Source organism: Dunckerocampus dactyliophorus, chromosome 10 (genome assembly GCF_027744805.1).
Source record: "Dunckerocampus dactyliophorus isolate RoL2022-P2 chromosome 10, RoL_Ddac_1.1, whole genome shotgun sequence".
In the NCBI taxonomy this organism is placed as follows: Eukaryota; Metazoa; Chordata; class Actinopteri; order Syngnathiformes; family Syngnathidae; genus Dunckerocampus; species Dunckerocampus dactyliophorus.
In genome coordinates this window covers 28,230,424-28,247,155 of record NC_072828.1, presented here as the reverse complement: position 1 = coordinate 28,247,155, position 16,732 = coordinate 28,230,424, and the positions used below count along the sequence as shown (strand labels likewise).

The following is a 16,732-nucleotide window of genomic DNA, read 5'->3' as shown; positions in this document are numbered from 1 at the left end:
ACCTACCTACTGCACCACGTGTGCATACAAATAAATATCTACGCAAAATACCCATGCTAAAATTACACCCATGTAGTCCTGCCGCAAGGCATGCTGGGTAGCTTCTGGTACTCTCTCTCCCAACATTTAGCCATGTTTTGTCGCATTTTTGCTTGATTGCAAAATATGTTGAGGAGGTCGTCAGGGAAGTAAACGAGGAGGGACTTAATGTACTCTTATATCCAATGTTTTATTGTTCATAGCTCATATTGTTGTTGCAGCTGGGCTATCCAGCATGCCTTCGGGCACTTGTAAATACCAGGTTAAGTTGTGTGTGATGTTTACTGCTTAGCTGTTGTTTATCAACCACGTAGTGGTGGTAGTTCAGTATTTGATGCGTTAACTTGCTGTGGGTGTGTTGCGCTTTCGTTTCGTTGCACCGTGAATAATTATCTCGTTCTCTTTGATGACCACCCATACACGGATGGCCCCTCGGCCAAATTTTTCAACCCAATGTGGCCCGCAAACTCAAGAGGTTTGCCCCCCCCCTTCTCTAATGTTCCTAGCACAACATTTGAATCACACTTTAACCTCGTTCTTATGGGCCATGAAGGGTTGCGTTCAAAAGCACCACGCAAAGTAAGTTGAAATCGCATGTTTTGACTGTACTCTAGGAATTCGAGCATATTTAAATGCAGCAAATTGTACTTCCACAATAAGAGTTACGTTAGTGAGAGATCAGAACATCCACTTACTGGTTTTCTTAGTCTTTATGTTTATTTAGACCACACATACATGTACAAGAAAGACGTTGTCGTGATTTTGGGAGTGTCATTGAATGCATCTCACGGTTGTCTAGTGACAACGAGGAAGTGTCGTTCCCAGGACGAGCGTACTAGAGAGGTATTTGTGAGTTGGCGGCACATACAGGTATATGGTGTTGGAATTGAACTGCCGTTGATGTGTTCAGGTCAGAATAAAGTTATTAAGGAGCAACATACTATTGTGGCTCTGTCTGCCGTCATAACAGAGGGATGTGGCTTGACCTGATGCTCTAATGAGGCAAAAAAAGAAAATTTAACGTAATTATTCATTATTGAAATAAATTAGTTACCGCCTTTAAAGTGCTGTTTTTGACAGCCCTGTTATGTATTGATATTTAAAAATCACGTGGTGTCCAAATCACCAGGAATCATCACTGACATAAATTTTGGTAAGTACAGGGCTTTATTTGCCACTATTTTTCATGAACATAACATTGTACAGTCGTCCCTCGCCGCTTTGCGCTTCTAATTTTGCAGCTTCACGGTTTTTCAAAATAAATTAATGAATTATTGCAGTTTTGTGGTTGACTACAGCCTATTATTTGTCAAAAAGTATGCATATTTAAGCAACTTTTACATATTCTTGGCCTAAATTAATCATTTTCTAGCACAAAAATTAAAAAAATGAACGAAAATCCAAATATACGGCACTGCAGAAGACGCATTCAAAGATGTGAGATGTAGCATTCTACACTGGTCACTAGGTGTCAGTAATGTTACATTGATGAGACAATAGCCACCAAGAAGTAGGCTACAAGGAACGCTCCCAATGCTAACGTGTAAGTCTCTGTTATGTCTTATTTACATTTAATATGTCTTATGTTCTCTTATTATGTCTACAATATTGGGTAGTATGAGTGTAAAGGTGACTATAGGGGTGTTATTTCATGTCTAGAGGGCTCTAATAAAGTTCAAAACTTTATTTGGGAGGTAGTAAACAGGTTTTCTCTGCTCCAACTATGAAAATATTTTATTAATAAATAAGGAATCCTACTTTGACAAAATTCACTTCAAATTAACTGCGATAAACAAGGTGTTACTGTACAGTTACCTTTTTACATGTTTTTATATGCTGTGGCATTTTTTTTTTTTTAGTACACCTCAACTTTAACTTTTAACTCCCTTTTCAGGTTTTTAGTCATCAGGGTTGGAGAATGTGTCACATATATCGCATATAATAAGCGTCATCAAGTTGCTGAAATGGTTTCAGTCATAATAGCAACTAATGATACAAGTCTAATGCATGACCTCACTACACTACTCATATAATGCTCATTTTGTGTGGTTTAAGTCTTCATTTTCTTTCCTGGGTACATTTGTTTTTTAGCTCGCCTGACAATTTAATTAGGTTTACAAATGCTAATTCTTGACCACAATGTCTAAAGTTGACAGTGGTAGCACAATAAACACAATCAGACATCACCGCCGCTAAATTGCATGTGGGGCTTGACACTGCTTGTGAGCAGGGCTGGAAAATGTCATGCAAGTTGGCATCAAGGAGCTCTTGTTACCTCCAAAACGGCTAAATCACAGACTGCTCTGCAATCCAGAGGGCAGCCTCACATGCACACACACACACACACACACACACACACACACACACACACACACACAAGCACAAGCGCACAAACCTCAATTCCACCCACAGTCTGTACAGTTATTTATTTAACTTGACTTGACAGTTATTGCCGCCATGCCAGGCAAAAAGCAACTAACAATTCATACACGCCCTGAAATAGACAGCATCGTTTGGGGAGCCAGAGGACTCTAAATGGTCCACCGTCTACTCCAAAATGGTCAGCCTCACAGGCTGAAATTGCTCCAAAACAACCAGAGTGGGGGGCTAATCCAAAGGTTCCCGAGCAGAAGGTGAAATGACGTACAAGTGGTGGTGTTCAGACCTGCTTTTATGCTGTCTGGGTTTTAGTGGAGCCACAGTCCAGACTGACAGGTCAGAGCCGGGTGGCCCATTTGGCGAAATAAGCAGATACTGAGGGCGCCGTGGCCCCTAGGGGGCACATAACAATCGGGAAAAAATCACCTTTAATATTATTACTGTATATTAAAAATAATAAATGACAGATAAACGTACCAGAACCTTAAAATGAATGTATTTTGAGAAAATAAATCGTCCATAACCCATCTGACGTTTCTCAGAACCATTTGCCGCAGTAAAACATTACAGTGCAGTGCAGTTGGAAACAAATGCCACTGGCAGAACAGCGCCCCCAACTGTCTGTAAAGGCGCTGTGCAGGATGCTTGTTTTTGCTAATAGCGATGTATTGAAAGGGTGGAATTATCGTAGATTATGGGATTTTTATTTATTACTATTGCCCACTCAGAGGGTGAAATTATTGTACAAATACTATAATTAGGTACGTCTGTCAACGCTGAAGGACACACTGAACGCCTTTCAAGGAACCTCAGCGCTTCGTCTAAACTGGACACAGCCTTCTTCGCGATGACGTTCCTAGCTCACATGCGCGCTACGAAGGCTGCATACCTTGAATTTGGAGACTGCCTTCTAAATTCCTGGCATCCTCGAGACTGGCGGCGCGAGGGAGCAGAAAGTCTGGTAAATAAAACGCTTGGGATTCACCACAGAACATCTCAACATTTGATTGGTTAGTCGGGCTTTCGTCAGCGGAAGTTAGCCGGTCAACCAAGGCGGGAAAGTACACACAGCTTCCGGATGTAAACAGCAGTGAGTTTTGTTGACTAAACTTTTCAATAAATACTTTCACGTGTTGTTTCAAACACGAGAGCGACATTTGATCTGCGTCACTTGAGGTAAGAGAAGTTTAACAAGCTGGCAAAGCTTTGTTGGTGCTGGTTAGCGTTGCTAAAAGTTCTTGTACACGCGATGAGCATAAAGGAGATTGTCGATCAGTGGTACCGTAGTGTAATTTATCGACACATTTAAAGCTAAATGGCATACATACTAGCAGTGATCAGGGTCCATCGTGTCAGTTATCGCGGACAATGCCAAATTGAAGGGTGTTTTGTGTGTTTATTTTTCCAAACAGATACCAGCCTTCCAACGGCGCAGTAGAACGTTTAAAATACCGCAGTAATTCATTAGGCTTCTTTTATTGTACTGCATGATATTGTATTTGTTATATTAGTGTATCACTAGATTTGACAATCGGTTAAGGGATAAACAGTGCAGGTAATATGAAAGATCACATTAATTCAGTTGACGGCATGTGGCTTCTTCTACATTCATGTACTATACATTCGTATTCCTTGTATGTAAAGTCCTAGTTTACATGTACAGTGTCTATCTCGCATTCTAGCTTGGACAAACGCAGTGTGCCTCCTAAACAGCAGGGACCGGCTGGTCAAACCATTAAGAACCCCAAATCAATAAGGAATTTAAGCCCCTCATTTATTGTTCGTGCTTTCAGCATTGTATGTGTGAAATGTTTTCACATAGTACAACCTAAAATGCGTATAACACACTGTGTTTAAAATCTGTTTATCAAGTCAATTATATGTATTGTTCTTTAAACAATGCTGTTTTTTTTTTTAAGAAAACAGAATCATGCAGGCGTTTTTGAAAGGAACGACGGCCCAGGCAACGAGACCTCAGAAAGACAAGAGTGGATCCAGCATCGAGAAGAAAGCCAAACTTATTCCATGGGTTGAGAAATAGTACGTATGGACCACAAATTCATATTTTCAAAGATTATCCTCTGATATAATACATCCATGACGGGTGCACGTCTGAATCCGATTTTTAGGGCAATGTTGTCAACATTGTGGGTGCAGTAATTGGCAATTTTTAATGACACTGCATTTTTTTTTTTTTTAAACCCCAGTAGGCCAAAGCGTGTGGACGAAGTTGCCTTTCAGGAGGAAGTTGTAGCGGTGCTGAAGAAGTCACTGGAAGGGGCAGATGTGAGTTAATTGCTGCATAAAGAAAAACAAATCGTTTCGCAGTGAACCCCTTACAGCAGGGGTGTCCAAAGTGTGGCCCACAGTTCATCGTATTCTACAGAAAAAATTAAAACAAAGAAAAAGTGGAAAAATATCCCAAAAATGGTGTCTGCAAACCAAAATGTCGGCCTTATAGTGCATTTACTTTATTTTCATGCATTCTGTCATGATGAACATGAACACAATTTTCACCAGGATACATAGTGAGGTATTCAGTAGAGATGTGCGACTCACGAGCAAGTTGTTCAAAAAGTGCAATGCTTCTCAAACGTATTGAAAGTTTACATTTCTTTTGCAATGTAGCGGGCGACATTGTCTGTGAGCGCACACCATTTTGCGCTGTTTTGTTTATTTACTTCGCTGACCAAACGCCTCAGTAAGCGCTGACTGTCGGGACGAAGGTTCTGCTGCACACCTACACTAGTAGCCCCTCCTCCACATACTGGGACAAAGAGGCTGAATGGCTGACAGGAGGATTCACCGTCTCTGCTCATTCCACTATAGAACCAATGTGCACAGACATATGCAGAGTGAACTCTCTTGTCCACCAGCCTGTGTCAATTTATCGAGGCCGTCAAAATTATCAACCTTGTTTTATTTTTAGTTGTTCGATTTATCCATTATTGTGGCAAGCCTACGTAAAGGTGACCATAAGGGTGTTATTTCATGTCTTGAGGGCTCTAATAATGTTAAACGTATTACAAGATGGTAAACAGGTTTTTATTGAATCCTACTTTACTGAAATTCACTTACCGCGGTCAATTAGCCATGGAAAAAAGAGGGACCACTGTACCTGATTCAGCGAGTTTCTGCGCATGCGCTCTGTGAGTGCCCGATTCACAACTTGTTTCTGCCAATGTTCTCTCTGACAGGTGACTCAAGTGCATCAGTAAGTCACTCACTAGAACTCAAGTAGGAAGCAATCAAGTTTGCCATCATTAATTATTGCTCACAAGTTTTTGAGTATGTTAAAGACCTCAAAAAGGTGATTTTAGTTGCTCGAATGTTAATAATCATAGTAGTTAATAGTAGTAGTAGTAGTTAATAATAATAATAATAATAGGAGGAAGGCATTGGCACACCAATTCTGCCCACTCGTACTGTATTTAAGGCCGAAGCTCTTCCGATGAGGAGCGAAACGTCCGACACCTTCTTCACAGAAGTATAGATGACGTCTCAAGAAGCCTTTCCCTCGTTGGACAACTCCTGTACGACTGAGAGCCTACACAGACGTAATAATAATAATATTAAAGAAGAAGAAGAAAGGAACTGATTTCTGTAACTGTCACTGACTAAGGTTTTTCTTTTACATTTATTTCTGAGTTTAGGATATCATGACCCACATTGGACTGAGTTTAATGTATTTAATAAATTAAAATGTGCAGAATATCAAAGTCGCCCTGACATCCTTCAGTTTTTTTTATCATTCAATCCCAACCATTTTTCATAAGACAAACCTTTCAGCACCAGTCATTTTGACTTATCTTTCAAGGCACACAGAATATTGTGTTCTATGGCTATATAATCATGGAACCTACCAAAAGAAAGATTAGACTCCCATCTTTCATCAGGAAAAAAGGATTGTTTCTACCTCTTTCCTTTCTTTAGTAATCATCAGTAGAACATAGGTAAGTTTCAGGAAAATATCAGTTCCCAACTAGAAAAGAGAGAAAAACACCTTTTTGTAAAAAGATACATTTCAAGCATAACTTTCACTTTGACCCAAATATTTTGCTTATAGAACAGCCCAAATATTTAAACAACTATACCGCAACGTAAACAACACAAAAAAGGGTGTTGGATGTAAAATAACAATTTATATACAAATGTAACACCATGAACTATTTACACTTTTCACATTTGGAACTAAATTTTGTGTGTGTGCATGCGTTAAAATTTCCCTAATGCATAACCTTCTGCAATCTACACTCCTCCATGCTCTTCCACTTCCTCCTTGCTGTCAAGTGTGTTGTTACATGTAATATATATATATGTAATATGTAAATATGTGTCCCTCAGTGGACACCCCTTCCTTAGAGCTCTGGAGGAATTGAAATGATTCAGCTCTTAAAAATAAATCAAACTTTTGTAATGAAGCTATTGTATTAAAGAGATAACTATCTCTCATCACTTTAACACATTAAGGTTAATAGAGTGTTACCTCAAAGGTGAAACCAAATTAATTATGACTATCTTTGCAACAATTGTATGAAAAATGGTGTTCTTCTCCATTTCAGCTCCCAAATTTGCTTTTCTATGGTCCACCCGGGACGGGAAAGACATCTACCATATTAGCTGCTGCTAGAGAACTTTACGGGTGAGTGGCGTTTGAATGGAATTGTGGGAGAGAAACAAAGATTGAGGGTAATGTCGTTGCTCGTTTATCGCAGTCAGTTGGTTCCAGACCCCACCGCGATGAGTGAGTTAAGATTCAATATTAATAAACACAATATTTTTGTAGTTAGAGCATAGAAAACCTGTTTATGACTTTCTAAATACGGGTTTTAACATTATTAGAGCCCTGTAGACATGAAATAACACCCCGATAGCCACTTTTACACTCCTATTATTCTTTGTTTACATCACATTGCTCAGGCTACGGGATCACTGCAGGGACATGACAGGCAGCCGCTGCTAGCATAACAAGCTACTGAGCTAACTAATCAGCCCCTTCAGTTGACTTATTCTAAACTTAAAGTGTTTAAAAATGGAGTGAGGAAGATGGACACTTTCACACGGAGTGCGAGGAAAACCTTTTTTTCCACTCGATCTCAGCCATGGCATGTCGGCTCGGCTGTCGAGTGTGTTTTTACATGTAAATCATCCATGCGGAGCTCTTATCAAATGCACTTCTGCCACCTTGTGGCCATTTTTATGGCTTAAAACTGCTCTAAAAGTGACATCTATTAGTGTGCATTAGTGATATTAGTGGGTCTTCGGGTTTATAAAGACGTATACGTCTTTGGTATTGAATGAGTTAATTATATTTTGAAAAAAGGTGTGATATAGCGAGGGAGCGATATTCGAACCGGAGATATAGCGAGGGACGACTATAAATGCATTTCTGGAAAGTTCAGTCAGTGTTGGTGGATTTCTTTCCTCATTCTCTCTTCCTTCCAGGCCAGAACTGTACAAGCAGAGGGTGCTGGAGCTCAATGCCTCAGACGAAAGAGGAATTCAGGTCATCAGGGAGAAGGTCAAAAATTTTGCTCAGCTCACTGTTGCCGGGTCTCGGCCTGAGTGAGTGATCACGCATAAACAGGTTTACACCTCATGGCCACGAATGTCTTAATGATTTATTTGAATGGCTCTTTTTGCAACAGTTGATATTGGATTTGAGCCTTTTGGATTTAAATGCGTCATGCCTGCTGTGTTTTGTAGTGGGAAGCCATGTCCTCCTTTCAAGATCATCATCCTAGACGAGGCTGACTCCATGACGGCGCCGGCTCAGGCTGCTCTCAGGAGGACCATGGAAAAAGAGTCGCGCACCACACGCTTCTGTCTCATTTGTAACTACATCAGCAGGTGAGCACACCTCACAACAGCCAATCACGATGTCAACTATTTATTTATTTTATTTTTTTGAAATGATCACATCTGTGTATCCTGTAGGATCATTGAACCCTTGACTTCCAGATGTTCCAAGTTTCGTTTTAAACTCCTTGCTAGTCAGGTGCAAGAGGAGCGTCTGCTGGAGATCTGTGAGAAGGAAAAACTCAAGTACACAAAAGAGGTACCAGTAGAAATTACTGTACTAGGAAAAAAAATCAACTTACAGTAATTGATTATGGGTTGATATAATCTCATGGGCACTACACCTGGGACAATAATAAATAAATAAATAAATTAGTCATGCAATGAAAATGAACTAGATCTTTTTTCCGGTCTCACTATATTGCCATGTGCATGCATGAATGTTTTCCTCGTCTCCCACCTCCAAACAGGCAAGAAGAGGATTCACTCTGTGCATTGGTTTCAGCACCTTGGCGCGTGTATTTCATGGAACAATGGCACGTTTGTCAGTCAGAAAGTCTCTTTGTCTTGTTGGGTGGAGGTGGGGCCGCTAGCATACACACAGAGTGCAGAAGAGTGTACCGTAGTAGAAATTAAATTTGTAAATCGCAATCTATTGTCATATATTAAGATTTCTTTTGTCTTACTTTTCTGAAAAGTAACATTAAAGTCTGGTCTCGTTCTCGTAGACGCAATCTCGTGTATCGTCTCATCTCGTCAACCGAGTGTCTTGTGACGCCCCTAAAATGGAATCTGTTTGGGGCTTTCTAAAAACATGCCTACGCTTAAATGATGAAAGAATATACCCGTATAAGTTTATACAATGGTTTAACATCTATGTTTTCATTTGACGCATGTAGAGCATATCGGCATTGGTAACGGCGGCAGAGGGAGACCTGCGGAAAGCCATCACCTTCCTCCAGAGCGCTGCCCGTCTCAATGTGGACAATGAGATAACAGAAGCTTCTGTCATTGAAATAGCTGGGGTGAGATGGGATTTTGTTTTTGGTTTTTTTACATTTCTCTCATGCGGTTCTTCTCATTGAAGGTGAGACTGAAAGTCTTCATATTTGGTGAATGGTTGAACATGAAATCTGCAACATGATCCTGTTCTCAGAAGTACTATGCAACCTCTCAAGTCAAGCCCAATATGTTTAGAAACACGGTGGAACTATTAATGCTGCCCTTCAGCCAGTACGGAACTATACTAAAAATAAAATAAAATATTTAGCACTCGTGCGCTTCAAACCGTTCCTATTGCACGAAAAAGAAATGTTTTTTAAATTAATGTATTATTTATGTAATTATTTATTTTATTTTATTTTATTTTATTACTTAGCGTCTATAATCAAGTACTATGTGATTTTTGCGTGAGAATCAAATCCTTATTTTATTAAATTAAATAACAATTTATAGAATAAATTAATATAGGTGTTGGTAAATGTTTTTTTCTAGATTTTAATTTTATTTTTGTACTATCCAAAAAGAAACAAGACATAATCTCCAAAAAAAATCTAAAAAAAAAAAAAAAAAAAATTCCAAGGACTACATCTACCAATTTGCCCAGAGGAAACAGAAAAATAATTTTTTCTAGATTTTTGACATTCTGTCTCTTTGTTACGATAGAAAGCTACCATAAAAATGGACTGTTCATGTCTTTGCAAGGGGTCCAAATTTAAAAAAGTTGAAAAAATAAAATCGGTGGGGATCAAATACTTATTTTACCCACTGTATGCTGTGTGATCATTCCAGTCTTGATAAAAATACAGTGCAAATCAATAAAAGGTAATCATTCCGATGACATTCATGCCCATGATGAGCGTATTTAAAGGGATAGTTCCGATTGTTTGACATGGAGTTGTATGAAATCCCCATCAACAGTGTACCCCTCTCCCCCTCTGGCCGGAGATCCGTGACAAGGAACGTAGTTCCGCTTACGTGCTGGGGTCATTTAAGTAAAGGCTTTGGCTTCTCAAAACAATATGCATTCAAAAGAGGAATAAATACATTTGCATCACAAAAATGCCTCCTCAAATAAAAATCTGACCTCACAAAACGCTCTGCATTATATTTGTCTTCCGCCGTATCCCTGCTCACTGTCGCCTGTGCATTCATGTGTACTGTATGTGATGAAGACGCTCGCTTCTTCTTTCGCTGTGGAAAGTTGGACAATGAAAATGGAACATCACTATCAAACTGTCTAAATAATAATAACATTGTAAAATAACATTTTTGTCAAACTGTTGCAGGTTGTTCCTACAAAGATGATCGACAGTTTGCTTCAGGTCTGCTTTCAAGGGACATTTGAAAAACTTGAGGTTGAAGTCCGGGTAAGTCCACCTGACTTTCGTCACAGAGGAGACCTCGCGTGTCGTGACAATTGTTTTTTTTTTTTTTTGTCAGAACATGGTGGATGAAGGCTACGCAGCCACACAGATCCTGAGTCAACTTCATGACTGCATCATGGAGCAAGACTTGAGTGACAAGCACAAGTCTGCCATTACTGAAAAAATGGCGGTAGGTGAACTAATACATCATCATCATGATAAGTTTGAGGGTTTTTTTGTTTTTTTTTTCTAGCTGATGAGTGTGCAAGAAAGTAGCATATTTCTTCTTTGTCACTGTGATGTGCGACTACTGCTTTTGAGCTGCAACGGATGTTTGTTGTTTTGGGTTGGAAAAGGGTTTTCAAGCTTTTGCTTCTCCTTGGTACTACCGATAGCTGTGACTGGATGGGCGGTGCTATATTTGTTTCCCAAGTAGACGCGTGGCGCCTTAAACACTTCCTGTCCTACATTTTTTATATGTGTGCCGTTTGGGCAAATCTGTACACCTGTGTGTTGAACCGAAAGTTCAGTAAAAAGCTCCAAAAATGTGATTATGAATACATGGACCATGACAGCAGTGGGTGTCTGGCCCTTAAATTACCATACTGATCTCTAGCTTGTCTTTCATTTCCCTGTGTCGCTACACAAAATAAGAAGTCCAGTATATGAAGACAGTGCTGCTTTATCAACATTTCTTCCTGTTTCAGGTGGTGGACAAATGCCTGTCAGATGGAGCAGATGAATACCTGCAGTTGCTGAGTCTATGTTCAGCAATCATGCAGCAAGCCCCCCAGAACAACTGAATGTGTAGCACTACCAAGCAGAACCTTCCACTAGCCAAAATCACCAAATCCAGTATTGTTGACTTTCAGTCCATTGTTTTGCCTAAGATGAGCATTTGTCAAACCCCCCACTGAACGTGTCTTTATTTATGTTTTTAGTTATTTGATAGAACATCTCACAATCCTATCTTTTCATGCTTTACTTATAAAATATTACTGCTACCACATTTACCATACACCTCAATCTGACAAATCATCATACACAACAATTTAGACATAATCGTTGACATGTAATTCATGAAATTCATGAAAGCGCTGAGGGGCTGGGATGTAGTGGTGTGCAATATCAATCAAATAGCAAGTAAATATATCAAAAGTAACAGTACAGGGAAAAGTAAAAGTTATTCAATGGCAGTCAAGTTTAACTTTTAAAATGTGTTTATGTCAACATAAAATACAAACAAAATCTGCTATATAACAAATGTAAAATGAAGTACTTAAACGTATCTTCTCGAATTAACACCTACCAGCCTGTTTGGAACAACAAAATAAATGTGTAACAACTAGTTGACTAATACTACATTAACAAAATAACTTAAAAAAGAACACAGTACAGTACAAGTTCAATGTGAATCTGTAACATCCGGTCCACTAGCGGCATCAATTTACGTCTACGCAGCAATTGGCTGCCGAATCAAAACGAAAAGAAACGAGTAGCGACGATGCTCGTATCTGAGTAAAAGTCATTGTCTTTAGAAAATATAGTCAAGTAAAAGGCGCTAGCAAAAATAGTAACTTACAAACATTAAAAAACGACGTAAGTATGATGACAACACTGATGAAAAGAGCACAGTGTACATGCTCTGCGGCTGCGCAGCGACAGCGACAGGAACTACACGCTCGCTCACAGTTTTACGGGGAAATCGATTCAGATGTTGATAGTGTCGACATCCGGGAAGTATCAATTTCCTGTCGCGACTAGTGTGATGAGATCGATATATTTCTGTTTTCTTGGACAGTTTTTTTTCACAAATATGTGTTGTTCACATTGTTATATTTGGGGACAAAAACATTGATTGACAGTCAGTAGTTTTGCTTTACATATAATTATTTTACTCAAAGAAAAAACTGGAGTAGTTGTATTATTTTATTGATATTTTTACTTTCTTCTCTTATATATTGTTAAAATATCCACAAATAAGTTTGTTTACTGTGTTTTATTATGATTATAATCATGAGTAACAAATTAAAAGCCAAATCACAAAAACATTCAATGATGCTGAAAATGTTCAAATTTGTATCATCCTTGTGTTTACTCTGTTTGGGATCGATGCCTAAATTTGCAGTATCGCCCACCAATCGCAAATCCTCAAGACCGGCGCCTCTGGATTTGAATGAATTTAACCAATCAGCGGCCTTGCCAGGCGGAAGCCGGCCTTCCTCTCCACGCTTGTCCAATCAGCGCTTAGAAGACATGTTTGCATGAATTTTTGAAATGGAATCGCACAGCAGCTTGTCTCGTCTATACATTGTGTTAACTGTCAACAAACTGAAGAGCCGGACGTCGCCGTGGAATCTTTAAACCTGCGAACTGATGCGGGACTCTGCTTTCAGAGGATTCATGTTACTAAATGCGTAGGAAAGGACGCTCCATCTTGATCGTTGCTTTGAGCTGTTAGCTAAAGTGCTCCGGCTAAGTTAGCTTGGCAGCTAAGTTAGCTTGTGAAGTGTCTGATAGACAGCTTTACGTCGTCTCATTGTGACAGCCTTGTACATTCACAACCATTAAGATCGTCGGTAAGTATTGCCCAGTTTGACTGTAAGTTCTATAAAGTCACATTATTGAGTTTGATGCATTTGTGGATACGTTTGGATCTTAATTATTGTATGTCGTGCCTCCCTCCCCCATTTAAAATACTATTGAGAGCCTGTAACATTAATTTAGTTATCTGTACAAACCACTGTATGAGTTGCTGGCATCAGTATCATTCAAGCATGACTGCTAACTTTGAAGAAACGTTAATATAGTCTACTCTGCCTCTCACTGCCCCTGCCCGCCCCACAATTTGAGAAGCACTGCGTTAGATAAAGTACTGTATTATCCAAACCTGAAATGTTAAATAGGGTTGCAGTTATATTCCCCATTGACTAACTTAAGAATGTTTGTGTAACCTTTCTTGTCTGCTTCTTTCACACGCCCTAGATTGGCCAGCGTGGTTCCTCCTGGTTGTTCGTCATGGCTGACAGCAGCATAGTGACATTAGGGGCAGCTCGGAGTCTGCTGGTGGATTCATCGGTGTATGATTCAAGGATGGGAGAAACCACAAGGGACCATATATTCCTGGGCGTAGCATGTGACGATGCCGAAGGTTAGTTATTCTGCGTTATACCAAAAATGTCATTTCAAAGTAGTCTGTCATGGTTGGGTACTGCAGTGGGGGCGCCAGCGTTTGTATGCACTATATCCTGCCCTCTTCCTGCTCAGCCATGACTGCTAATTGTCAATAGAGTCTCTTGAGACAGCGCGTGTGTGTGTGTGTGTGTGTGTGTTTGTGCACGCACACTACTGGCATGTGTTGTCTTGCCAAGCTCACTTACGTTTACGTGCACAAAAAAGTAATGATCATATTAAATTGGTTGAAGCAGCTTTTATATTGTTTTATTGATTGTGTTCAACTTTTGTAAAAGTTGGATTGATACAATCGGTTGTAAACCAGATTCCTCGTGCACAGGAGTCTCCAAACTTGTTCCACCGAAGGCCACTTAGGGAAAAATGAAAGGAAGCAAGGGCCACTTTTATATTTTGCAATAAAAAAATTAAATAAAATACAAAATTTTAAAAATCTACTAAAAACTACATTTAATTATGACTTTGTTCCCATAATATTTTGACGTCATGCTCGTAACATTCTAGCAACCTGATTTTCCAAAAAATACAACTTTACTTGTTTTGTTTTTGTCATATTACATCTTTAAAAAAAAAATAAAATGTTTTCTTTAATATTTCAACTTTAGGATACTAAAATTATGTTATTTTTCTTCATAATATTATGATGTTATGCTTGTAAAATTACGACTTTTTCTGATTAGCTTACAACTTTTCTCTGTAATTATTTAGATTTTATTCTTGTAAAATAACTTTTTTTCCCCTTGTTCTTGTTAAATGATATTCCTAGAATGTGCAGCGGGCCAATTATAAAACAGCCGTGGGCCATAAATGGCTCCTGTGCTGCACTTTTGACACCCCTGCTCTTGCATGTATACACAGTGCCCCAATGCCAACCTAATAACTGGTTAACTGGAAAAAAATCCAAAGCTACATGGCCCTGTGTGAGAAAGTGATTGCCCCCTAAACCTAATAACTGGGTGGGCCACCCTTAGCAGCAACAACTGCAATCAAGCGTTTGTGATAACCTGCACTGAGTCTCTTACAGCGATGGAGAGGAATTTTGGCCCACTCATCTTTGCAGAATTGTTGTCATTCCGCCACATTGGAGGGTTTTCCAGAATGGTGCGCATTTTTAAGGTCATGCCACAGCATCTCAATGGCCACTCCAAAGTCTTCATTTTATTTTTGGTGGACTTGCTGGTGTGTTTTGGATCATTGTCCTGCTGCAGAACCCAAGTTGGTTTCAGCTTGAGGTCACCAACAGATGGCCGGACATTCTCCATCAGGATTTTTTGGTCGACAGCAGAATTCATGGTTCCATTTATCACAGCAAGTCTTCCAGGTTCTGAAGCAGCAAAACAGCCCCAGACCATCACACTACCACCACCATATTTTACTGTTGGTATGATGTTTTTTTTTTTTCTGACAATTTTACGCCAGATGTAATGGGACACACACTTTCCAAAAAGGTCAACTTTTTTCTCGTCAGACCACAGAGTATTTTCCCAAAGGTCTTGGGGATCATGAAGATGTTTTCTGGCAAAATTGAGACGAGCCTTCATGACCTTTTTGTTTAGCAGTGGTTTTGGTCTTGGAACTCTGCCATGCAGGCCGTTTTTGCCCAGTGTCTTTCTTATGGTGGAGTCATGAACACTGACCTTAACTGAGGCAAGTGAGGTCTGCAGTTCTTTGGATGTTGTTGTGTGGTCTTTTGTGATTTCTTGGATGAGTCGTCACTGTGCTTTTGGGGCCATTTTGATTGACCGGCCACTCCTGGGAAGGTTCACCACTGCTCCATGTTTTTGCAATTTGTGGATAATGTCTCTCACTGTGGTTTGCTGGAGTCCCAAAGTTTTAGAAATGGCTTTATAACCTTTTCCACACTTTTTTTTCTCCCTTAATATTAAAAACTTTCATTTGAAAACTGCTTTTTGTGTTCAGTTGTGTTGTCACTGACTAATATTTAAATTTGTTTGATCTGAAACATTTAAGTGTGACAAAGATGTAAACAATAAGAAATTAGCAAGGGGGTAAACACATTTTCACGCCACTGAATACCGTGTGTAATGATTGACATGTTTGGCAAAAGCGCAAGCTTATTTGTTTTCTTTTTCTCTTTCAGATATACTGCCCAAAGTCGAGACAAGGATCGTTCTAGTGGGACAAGCGGGTAAAAATGCTGGGCTGGTCAAAGCACTGCAGGTACATAAATCCTTTCATTACTCCGGAAGACTCACTCTTTTCCAGTGGTCTCTACCGATTGACCAGGTCCCTGTGACTCGTTAAGTGCATTGCAGAAGCAAAACTATCACTGTGAGTGCACTAGCAATACTTAAACCACTCACTATTGTAGTTCTTCTCCCATCCACTCAGTATTCCGTCCTCTATCAGCAAAATAACCTTTTAAAATCGTCCCTGGTACGAGGGGAAGCTGGGTTGCTCCAGTGTTGCTCTGGAAACCCATGTAGCCGGAAGGACATCAGCCAAAAGCTCAACCAGGCCAATTTTTAGAGAAACGGGAAGAAATTCAAACCACAGGCACTTAAATGGGCAAATATGGAAAACAAGCAAGCAGTCAAGAGACCAGCATATACCGTGAATCATATCATCAAATGTATTCCAAGATTCCAAATAATCAACCAAGTCAAAACCCATGGCGAACGTGATTGCTCGCGGCTGCATTTGCACGTCATAGATATTTATGTCGTGTGCGTTACACTTTAAAAAAAAAAAAAAATTAATAGCAAAGAAAAACAGCAAAATTGGGGGGGTGAAATAGTGCAGAAATGCAAAATGTAAAGAGAAGAAGCTGAAATGTTGATACGAAAGACTAATAATACCACAAAGTTTTGTCTTTAACCCTCAGGGGGTTTACTTGACTACTTTGACGTCCTAAGAGGAAAAAAAAATGTCCTCTGCCAAAAACTGCTACAAAAACATTTTTTCTATTTTTTTTTTTTTTTTTTTTTTGGTGAGAT

The 16,732-nt window shown here is 39.5% G+C and overlaps 2 protein-coding genes across 9 annotated transcripts in view; both read left to right on the top strand.

The window, feature by feature from the left end:
• Positions 1-573: 573 nt before the first annotated feature.
• On the top strand, positions 574-12,443 carry rfc4 (replication factor C (activator 1) 4). 6 transcript variants are annotated; one of them, XM_054789685.1, is made up of 11 exons: positions 574-618; positions 4,338-4,458; positions 4,626-4,704; positions 6,981-7,060; positions 7,864-7,983; positions 8,125-8,268; positions 8,356-8,476; positions 9,117-9,242; positions 10,506-10,586; positions 10,660-10,773; positions 11,291-12,443. In XM_054789685.1, exons 2-11 carry the CDS (start codon positions 4,349-4,351, stop codon positions 11,384-11,386), a joined length of 1,071 nt encoding a protein of 356 aa, XP_054645660.1. In that variant the 5' UTR covers positions 574-618; positions 4,338-4,348; the 3' UTR covers positions 11,387-12,443. The 6 variants fall into 6 exon arrangements, with proteins under 6 accessions (XP_054645660.1, XP_054645654.1, XP_054645658.1 ...); XM_054789679.1 differs by lacking the exon at positions 574-618 and adding an exon at positions 891-949; XM_054789683.1 differs by lacking the exon at positions 574-618 and adding an exon at positions 3,213-3,379.
• A 404-nt stretch (positions 12,444-12,847) lies between these two features.
• ect2 (epithelial cell transforming 2) overlaps positions 12,848-16,732 on the top strand; it is a 44,265-nt gene continuing 40,380 nt past the window's right edge. For all 3 annotated transcript variants that reach the window (XM_054790577.1, XM_054790578.1, XM_054790576.1), the window contains exons 1-3: positions 12,848-13,162; positions 13,569-13,734; positions 15,877-15,956. In XM_054790577.1, coding sequence (XP_054646552.1) covers positions 13,602-13,734; positions 15,877-15,956 — 213 coding nt within the window. In that variant the 5' untranslated portion in view covers positions 12,848-13,162; positions 13,569-13,601. The remainder of the gene's footprint in view (positions 13,163-13,568; positions 13,735-15,876; positions 15,957-16,732) is intronic.